At 34.6% G+C, this 10354-nt stretch overlaps 1 protein-coding gene across 3 annotated transcripts; it reads left to right on the forward strand.

Moving 5' to 3' along the window:
• On the forward strand, positions 1-9895 carry Ptip (PAX transcription activation domain interacting protein). Of its 3 annotated transcripts, XM_034327943.2 has the most exons (9): positions 1-260; positions 758-942; positions 1099-3563; positions 4256-4700; positions 6846-7030; positions 7124-7365; positions 7733-8002; positions 8837-9041; positions 9564-9895. In XM_034327943.2, the coding sequence occupies exons 1-9, from the start codon at positions 165-167 to the stop codon at positions 9629-9631; spliced, it is 4161 nt and encodes a 1386-aa protein (XP_034183834.1). In that variant the 5' UTR covers positions 1-164; the 3' UTR covers positions 9632-9895. The 3 variants fall into 3 exon arrangements, with proteins under 3 accessions (XP_034183834.1, XP_034183835.1, XP_034183836.2); XM_034327944.2 differs by lacking the exons at positions 7733-8002; positions 8837-9041; positions 9564-9895 and adding an exon at positions 7504-7715; XM_034327945.2 differs by lacking the exons at positions 7124-7365; positions 7733-8002; positions 8837-9041; positions 9564-9895 and adding an exon at positions 6451-6652 and having other exon boundaries at positions 6846-6984.
• The last annotated feature ends 459 nt before the right edge of the window (positions 9896-10354 follow it).

Consider the following 10354-nt stretch of genomic DNA (forward strand, 5'->3'; position numbering starts at 1 on the left):
CGTTTAGCTATGAAGTAGCTACATAACCTTGCGATCATAATAATAACAAAAGCGTCGCGGCTGAGTTTTGTTATCAAATATTGTGTGTGCTAAAGTTCTGTTCCAATAAACACACTGTTCTGTTGTGATGTGGAAAACGTGATTTTGTCTATAATTTTCAAAGGATGGGCGACATAAGGGCCGGCCTCGAGGAATTAAAATTCGACGGGGCCCTTTTCGCCGATGTTAAATACTACGTCAGCGGCGAAGGTGATCCCAAGGTATGGCACTTTACCGTTTCCCGCGTTTTTTCTTTTGTCGCTAATATAATGTCATTAATTTTTTAACTGATGTTATTATAATACAGCTATTAGAAATTATAATTTGTTCACGATTATTTGAATTTAATCGTGATACATGCGAAAGAGGTTATAAAATGGAGTCAAATTTAACAGACTGTAGCTGCTGTGTAAAGATAATCTGAAATCTTTTAAAAATTTGAATAATAATACTTATGTTTTAATACATAATGTATCCGTGTAATTGATTAATTACAGTTGAATATTATTTATAATGAGTAATTAAAATATAAAAGATTTGAGAATTTTAAGTAATTAATGATTTTTAAATACATAAATAATTACTGGATGTATTACAATTTTGTATATATCGACATAACTTTTAAAAATAGGAAATTATTGATAATCGTGTTAATCCATGCCTATAATTCCTGAGCAAAGAACAATATCGGAACAAATATTTTTTTAACTGTTTACAGATCTTAAATTTACTACAAGAAGGAGGAGCAGAAAGATCAAATTATTTTAGTGATTTTGTTACACATTTAATAGCAGGCTATGATGCATTGGAAAATGATATATCTGCTGCAAAGGATATATATGAAATACCAGCAGTTACGCAGAATTGGATTTTATATTCTGTCAGATGCAATAAACTTTTACCGTATCCTAATCTATACAATTTTTAATTTATTGAAAACATTATTATTTCAATATAATCAATTAATTTTTTTTTTTTAATAGAAATATTTAGCTTTTGTATTCGTATTATTTTCAGAGTATAAACTGATTGATTTCCTTAGCAATATTACTAATATAGACCACACTATTTTTCACCTGAAGATTCACAGTTATTTTCAAATGTAAGAGCATGCATATCTCAGATAAGCCGTGCAGATAGTAAAAGCTTGTGGGCAATGATCACCTTGCAGGGTGGTAAATGTCAATTACAGTTAGACCGGTATTGTACACATTTAATTACCGGAAAAGCTACTGGATTGAAATATGAAACTGCAATAAGGCATCCTATTCAAATTGTAACACCAGATTGGGTAACAGAATGTTGTAGGAAAGGAACAATCGTAAATGAAGTGGAATACCACCCAAGACTTTTAATATATTCGAATAGTTCAACAGCTTTGATTACTGGTTTTATGGATGAAGATACAGAAAATAGTACTGCACAAGAAGAACAAGATAGAACTAAAGCTATGTTGGAACAACTTAAACAACGCATGCCCTGGAATCAACCAAGTCCACCTGTATCTTCCAATACCTCACATAATTTGAACACTGCTAATGCAACCGTTACGACCGTTCCTTATCCAACTAATGCTCCAAATAGTGTTAATACCCAACAACAGCATGTTTTACGACCAATTGCAACCACTGGTTTATCTAATTCATCTACAGTCTCGTCTTCTGCATCTGAGCAAAATGTTAATCAGACTAATTGGCTGCCACAAACTTCTCAGCAAAATAATGTTACTCAAATGAAACCTGTGCCAACACAGTTGCAACAGCAACAACAACAACAATCCGAATTATCTCCCCAACAACCGCCACAGCAGCAACAAATAAACGTACAACAACATTCATTACTGCAACAACAGCAGCAGCAGCAATTAAACCAACAGCAGCAACAGCAACTATCACAACAACTCACGCAACATCAACAATTACAACAACAAACATACACTCAGCAACAACTTATAAGTCAACAACAATCTCCACAATTAGCGTCTCAACAACAGCTCATAAATACACAACAGCCACTCACACAGCAGTCACTCATGCCACAACAACAACAACAACAAATCAACTCACAAATACCTCAACATCAAATATCATCTCCTCAACAACTACTAACACAACAAAAACAATTAAATCAACATCAGATACTTACACAGCAACAAATCAATCAACCACAACATTTACCACAACCACAACAGATTACTACTCAACAACAATTAGTTCAACAACAACAAGTGCAATTAACGCCACAGCAACAACAACAGATAGTTTTGCAGCAGCAACAACTTCCTACACAGCAACAGATTGGAGCACAACCGCATCAATTAAATCAACAACAAGCTCCCCCGCAGCAACTTACATCTGAACAACGACAGCTCATCTTATTACAACAGCAACAACAGCAGCAACAAAAAATTCAACAGATTTCACAGCAGTTGCAACAATCCGCACCTCAGGGTTCACAGCAGTTCGTTATAAGAGACGGTCAATTACAGCAGCAGCCTCAAAATCAACAACTAATGGGACCGAATCAACAAGGTTTTATCGTACAAAGAGATTCTCAGTGGCAACAGCAACAGTATCATATGCAGGTACAACGACAACAGCAGCAACAAAGACCGAGTGGACAATGGACCCAACAGCCGCCCCAACCACCGAGACAATTGATTCAGTTAGATGCTCAGACTCATCAACAACTGCAGCAAATGGATCCTCAACAGAGGGCTCAGTTTATTCAAAAGATTCAGAAACAAAGAAACTTATTGCTACAGAGACAAATGCAAAATCGCCAAGCACAGCAGGGAGCGCATATCGCTGTTATAAGAAGCCCAGGGAAGCCCGTACAGCCGGGTGGTTTACAGTGGGTCCAGCAACCGCAGTTGCCAATGATAGGGCCACAAATTGCCCAAACGCCGGGCCAGAAACCGGTACATCCAGGAGTTCAGCCACCAGCTTTAACGCCAATCAATTCTTCTAATCAGGTGATCGTGCAGACCAGGCAAAACGTGCAGGGTCCTCAAACCGGTCAACCTGGCCAGCCGTTCCAGCAAGCTCAACCTTTAACACCGCAGCATATAGCGCAATTACATATGCAGAAGCAGCAACAAATGGCCAGGCTACAACAGTTGCAACACCTACAGCAACAGCAGCAGCAACAACAGCAACAACAGCAACAGGGTGCGCAACCAGAGCCACCATTGACTTCTTTGCCAAATAACGCTCAGATACCACCGGATCAACAGTTGGTCGTAAATGCAAAAACGAAAACCGCCTTGGCAAACATGCTGACGAATAGATTACAAGGTAGTGCGACCGAAGGTAGCGCAGCCGGCCAGTTAAGACTAATGACTGCCCAACACAGACCACCACCCCCACCGTCTCAGGACCCGCAGCTCCTTGCTGCCTACCAACGGAGAGCTGTTGGAAACATCGCAAATGGGACATCACCGGGAGCCCCGATAAAGATGCAGTACGCTCCGGTGATGCCTCAAGCTAAGGCCCAGTTCTACGGTCACAATCCAAACCTAAAACGTACGCTTTTATACAGTTTTTTCAAAGCTGTTGCTTTATCCTTTCTCTGTATCTCTTTTAGGCCCTACAGATTCTAAGGCAGTGATGGGCAACATTTGCACTCGCGGGCACCGATGCAGGCGCTGTATTTGTCTGATTGGCCTAGCTTGTGAACTTTTTGGCAGACACTTGATCTGCCCATCACTGATCTAAGGAGTTATTAAATACCATTCAGACTAAGAAAGTTACTTGGAAAGGGGGGATGGGCTCAGATCCAAGAGCGAGGAAAGAGGGAAAAATTTCTCCTGGCAAGCTATTGGTATTGGACTAACCCCCTTTTAAGTTACTTGCCTAATCTGAACAGTTTTTTATAAATGCTATGTACTAATTTGAATGAAACTTTGTAGTTGAAAGTTGAAAAAAGGCTGAGGCAGGATTAACCGTCTAACTCTGTCTTGTGAAGTATTGATGATGTACTTTCATGTTATTTTTCCTTACAAGATTAATGAGTTGCTTTAACTATTGAAGGTAAATCAAATAAGTTTCATTAAAATTATTGTACAACACTTTGTACAGTTCGCTTGTAAATCAAACTTTCAGTAGGTTATCAAATGTCCTATAAAACAAACTCCTGTCCTGTTCATTCCTCATGTTCATTGTTCGACATCCTCTTCTCATTCACAAATAACTGGATTCGTTACTTGTGTTTCCAGTGCCACCAGATCTGTTTTTGCTAGGTTGTATCTTTGTCATCGTCGAATACGACGTGCAACGTCCGAACGACGTGTCCGTTTGGAAGCAAGTGATCGAAAGACACGGGGGAGAAGTGGAGCCTCAGTACTGCACCCGAGCGACCCACGTGCTTGCGATCACACAGAAACATCCGACGGTGGTGCAGGCACTACGCGAAGGAAAACGTTGCGTCAGTGCTCACTGGCTATCAGATGTTGTCAATAAACAGCAGGTACTACCACCTTGGCACGCGCTGCATTTTCCAACGCCATTCAGCTTGACAGAGCTTCCGTGCGCGAAACAAATTGTATCGTTGTCTGGATTTGAAGGGGAGGAACGCGCGAAAGTGAAGTATATGCTGGAAGCGTTGGGAGCTAAGGTTACCAATTACTTCACCAGGCACAACACTCTCCTCGTTTGCAGAAGGTAGAGACGTTAGTTATGCACCTGTCTTTATTTCTTGATTTACGTTTAAAGTATTTTTTATTACATACAGAAGTCTCGAGGGAAAGAATTCAGGGTACTTTAACTCTAGGACAGTAACATGGTATCGCTGGTGACACCACTTGCAGTAAATTCATTGGTGATGTTACATTTAATTTTATATGTTATCATTCAAATAATCAACACCATGTTAATACATAAAAAACTTATGTTACTGTTCTAGGATTAAGTGTACATAAATGGTACAAAAATGGCGGGAACTGTTTAAATGTCTCCCACTGATTTTAATAAGCTTTAGTATGTTAATAGATTACATGTATATGTATGGTTGTTGGCCTAGATGGCCAATGGTTTAAAAGGTATTTAATCCTTAGTTGATATTATTGGATCTTTAATGACCTGCAACTGCTTCACTTGCTGGTTCTATGGTTACTGAACTTGTTATTCGTTTCATGTAATTTTATATAATTAAAAATATAATACTTTTTTGATATTTCAGCGAAACGTTACCATATCAACTAAGGGTTAATATTAAAGTTTCAATGGGTGTATCTGCTTCATTGTAAAAAATGCTCTAAACACTTTGATGGTAGTGTATTTTATGGAATTAGTAATTCTTATACTTTTATATTTTTTTTGTGTCAAAATAAAGATTACTAAGAGAATTAATTAACAGTATTCAAGTTGTAAATAAACAATATTAAAAAAATACTAGGATAGAAGGTTATGTATCAAAGTCACGAATATGTGATAGCCATCGTCAAAGTGTTAAGTAAAAGATCAATATAATTGTGAACACGTCGCAATGTACTACATAATTGACATAAATCTTTTTCAAACTATTAGCTCAAAATCATATATAGGAAGATTTGCCATAACATAACCCATTAACCTATAAAAGCTTGTTAAAATCTGAAAGCGGAGACTTGTATAGGCTGTTCTCCTCATGACTGAAAATACTTAATGAACATATTGAATAAGTAATTATTTTTAAAAAATTTGTATCATATTGTTAGTTACATAGAACTTATGAAAAATAATCGACAGTTTCTTCTTCTATTTATTAATTCAAGGGTGAATTAAACAGTATCCCTGCCTCTTCTTTAAAACCGGTTAGAATAGATAAGTAAATAAATCCATTGAGAAATATGAAAAAAAATATACTTTATAAATTTATTAATCACTTTTTAATGTAATCCTTATATACTCTAATGACACAGTATATTTTTAAATTTTGTTGGAAAAGAATTTCTTGCCTTAATATTGCAACATACCACAACTACATGTTTTATTTCTTTATCTGATTCCCTGGATATTTTTTTAATATCGTAACGTACAAGAGACTCCATTGATGGCTTCTTGCTATTTAAATTGTATGTGGTTGCGGCACCAAGGTAAGAAACTCTGTTTCAATGAAATTTAAAAAGATCGAACGATTGTAAACATATTGCAATAAATGAGGATTACGTTAAAAAGTGATTAAAAAATTTATAAAATATCTTTTTACGTTTTCCAATTAATTTTATTTATTAATCTTAGAGGAGCAGAGATATTACGTTTCGATCCATCTTCATAAAGTAGTAAACTGATATTACTCCGCTAAATCCCTCACATTTAGAATGCATTATCCTAACCCTCTGTTTTTAAACTAATTAAAATAATATTATAATCAGCAGATTTTACTTTTTACGAGGGGATCATGAACATCCAAAATGGATACTCATTTTTTCAGAAATTCACGTGTATACATTCACAATGAAATCAGGCCTCCCCAAATTTCCGGGTTCTCGGCCTCTCCCGTAGGCTCCCTCAGGTTCCCGGGTTCCGGGATTTCTGGCCCCCATTGTGGGCTTTCCCTTCCCCGAACTTCCGCCTCTCCCTGTAGACGCTCCCCAGAAGAATGACGATGTAGGGGAGGAGGCCCATACATATAGGTCGGTGGCAGCCCACCATTTCGGTATAAACGTTTACGCGGCAAAATTTAAATTGATATTTACTTTGTTTTTCGTACTTTTCAGTTATAATACTAAATTTTATATACGATATTTTTGGGTTCTCCTACATCTCTGTTAACTAGTCTGATTATTTATTAACCAATGTCTTCTGATTCAACAATAAACATTTCAGCCTAGACGGTCAGAAATATAAAAAAGCTCGAGAATGGCAAACTGGAGTGGTGAATGCTCAATGGTTAACGGATTTGTTATGCGGACAAATAAACGCTATCCATCAAACCGAAAATCCAAAATATCAACAGTACAGCCTGAGCAATCCTTTCAGATTGGATTATTCCCTAGTACCTCATTTAATGGGTATAGTAGTCTTTGCCAAATCATTTTTCTTTATCTTCTCTCAAATATTTTAAATTGATTAATTCCATTGTATTAAAATGATGTTTCTTTCAGGTGCATGGAAAATGCCGATAAATATTACTCAGGAGTCGTATGATAAAGTGAAACAGGTTGGTCAGGGTCCAAATTCGATACGAAAATACAAGAAGCCACGATTAGATGTACCGTTGCTAAACAAAGACCTACATTTGTTGGGATTAGAGGAACCAATAGTTGTTAGCAATCCTGATCCACCAGCTCCAGATAAACAACCGAGAATATTATTCTCTGGCATTAATCCTAGGAAACATGCAAAGGTAATGTTCAATATGCTGATGTCGTACAAGCCTTGCAAGCCTCAGTTTTGGGTAAACTTCCAACAAAATTATATCAAGCTGTCAACTAAAGTTATCTGTTTTGTTTTGACTAAAAATTACTATTTGCTGCATTTTTAGTATACAGGAAGATTTTAATAACTGGAATTGGCTATAGTTTTAAAACAATTAAAGTTCAGTGGTATAAGAAGATTTATCTTTCTATGACTTCAATTTTTTAATAACTGTACCGGTGTAGAAAATATGCAAATGCACACTTATTTGGATGAGACTGTATATTATTTTTTATGTAAATAATAAAAATGACTGAAGCAGTATGATTTACTAACATGATTTATTCGTTTAACAGAGAATTCGAGAATTAGGTGGTGCGCTGGCAGCCAGTTGGCGAGATGCGACACATCTCGTGATGTCAACACCAATGAGAACTGTAAAATTATTGTGTTGTCTGTCACGTTGTAAATATATTGTCACGTTACAGTGGTTACTAGATTGTTCCGCAAGGAACACGTTTTTAGAAGAAAGCGGTTACACGCTTGGGAATCCAGAGTTCGAGAAGAATTTTGGTTGTAATATTGAAAAGGCTTTGGCGAGTCCCAACCGAGGAACAGTACTTAAGGTAATAATACTTGTTTAACCCTTAAGTACCATGGTCAGATTTGACCTTGTCAAAATTAAACTTCAAAGCTAGGTAACGATAAACGTTATTCAAAGAATTATTTACTATTCTTTGATATTAGTAGTACTTCAACTAAAATATTTTAGAATATTTAAATACTTTTAAAAAATGATATTTTCTTAACTTTAAAGTAAAAATGATAAAACACTGTTATTTATACATTCAAAACTGATATTGCATACATATTTCTAAGCCATGGTAGTTACGAGTTAACTTAATTAGTTAATCATAAATATTATCAGATGTCAACGAAACACGAATACAGTACTGAAAATATTTATTTCATCACCTTTAAATTTATATACATGGTACAAATAATTTTAATAGCAATATTACTCATACTTCTTTTGTTCAAGATAATAAGCTATTCATTTTTGTAATAAATATGTTTTAATTTATTTTGGAAAGATGTATAACTATTTTTCCAAAAAATATAACAAGTGTATTGAATTGCTCAAAAATACATTTCTTTAGTACTAATAATAAAAAAGATATGTGCTTAATATTCAAATGATGCAATAAAATTTCCAGTACTGTAAATGTTGAAATTTAAAAACATTATCTTAATACCTTATCGACCGAAAATTTACTAATGAACTTTTGGTCATTAACAGTTATTGAGTGACAAATATTTAATAAGTCTTCGATCGTTAATGATTGATCTAAGTTTATTTATTTAATTATAAAACATATTCATCTATGTTATCTGCAATTGGTATATAAGGTGTTAATAATGCAAGGTTATTAATTTGATAAGTTTTCTTTATTGAATAGGGTAAAATATTTTATGTTACACCAAGTGTAATACCCTCGCCACCGGCGATGGCAGAAATAATTGAAAGTGCGGGTGGAACGATGGAGAAAACACGAAGAGCAATCTCACAGATTCAAGAATTGAATAGTAATAAACTAACTTATGTCATCGTCACTCACGAAAACGATCTTTATCTCCTATCCGATGTTTTACGTGCAAATATCAGTAAGTGGTTCCTTGTCAACCTTCCAATTGATCTTCCAAGAAAAACACAACTGTATCATTGTTCAGAAGTATTTGCGCATCCATGCTTTAAGATTTCTAATTTTTGGTATAAATTATTAGAAATCTTTGAATGCTGTTTCATGAAAACCAGTGATGTTTTTTATGCAATTTGTTAAATTAGAAAAATGTTAAGAATACAGAGCTCTACCATTCAAGGGAAGGGGCCTGATAAAGTTTCTTTAACCTGTAATTTCCATTCTCATTATTTATCAATATATTTTGATGGTGTAAGACATTATGCACAATGAATACTGATGAATATTTTAAACATTATTTAAGAAACTATATAAAAAAACATTAGTCTTTTTGATTAGCTTTAGACACTTTGTTACTGTGACAAACAAATATTGCCTGTTTGATGTTTTTCACAATATTGTACATGAGTGGTGATGAGTAGATACTTTTGAGCGATAGTGTATATGAAAAATGACATTTATCTTCTTACGTTAACAATATTTGTAGGTGTGTTCAGTGCAGAAATTGTATTAGGAGCAGTTGCACGACAATACTTCCAAGCAGAACAAGTCTAAACAGAGAGCAGTTTTCAAAACACTGCATTTTAATTCCTGATACGAGCTTACTAAATTCTTAGTGAGCTATTTTGGAGATGACAAATTTTTGCTTACCTTCTTCAATGGGACAATAAAGAGCATAATTTTATGATATAGGAAGAGATATTTTCACTAATAACATTCCAAACCTGTCCTTTCATGATTCACTTTTCAACATAACATATTTTATAGCTGCTTGAAATCAAACAATTTAATAGGATTGTTTTTCAACATATGGATATACTCTTATCAATCATTATCAATCAAGATATAATATTTTAGAATTTTGTAATTATTTTTTTCTACAATACTGTCTCCCTTTAGCTGAATATACTTCTCATCTTTTATCAAATATATAATATACACATATCATTCTAGTTTGTATTGTTGTACACTTATTTTCTTCCATTTTATATGTTCCACTTACACTTTAGAAAATGATTTATGTGTAAGAGTGTATAATTGCAAATAAAACCAGAAATACGTATCATTGTGTCCTCTTACTGTTCGCGAACAAATCATCGGAATCATTTGTAAGAATGTTTGTACATCATGTGAATTGTATAAATATGGTTTATTCATACTTAACAGAATTACTTTATTGTACAATAAATCAAATGAACGTAAAAAAAAAAAATACAAATGTTTATTATAAAGTAACAAAGTATGACTTACAAATTTCTATTTAAAACTATGTACAAT

The sequence above is a fragment of the Osmia lignaria genome, chromosome 2 (genome assembly GCF_051020975.1).
Source record: "Osmia lignaria lignaria isolate PbOS001 chromosome 2, iyOsmLign1, whole genome shotgun sequence".
Taxonomy (NCBI): Eukaryota; Metazoa; Arthropoda; class Insecta; order Hymenoptera; family Megachilidae; genus Osmia; species Osmia lignaria.

Bases quoted from the DNA above. Each gene is read 5' to 3' on its own strand.
- Ptip (XM_034327943.2), top strand. From the start codon at position 165: ATGGGCGACATAAGGGCCGGCCTCGAGGAATTAAAATTCGACGGGGCC. The intron at 3,564-4,255 runs GTACGCTTTTAT...TTGTGTTTCCAG, and splicing joins TCACAATCCAAACCTAAAAC to TGCCACCAGATCTGTTTTTG. The intron at 8,003-8,836 runs GTAATAATACTT...TTTATTGAATAG, and splicing joins ACCGAGGAACAGTACTTAAG to GGTAAAATATTTTATGTTAC.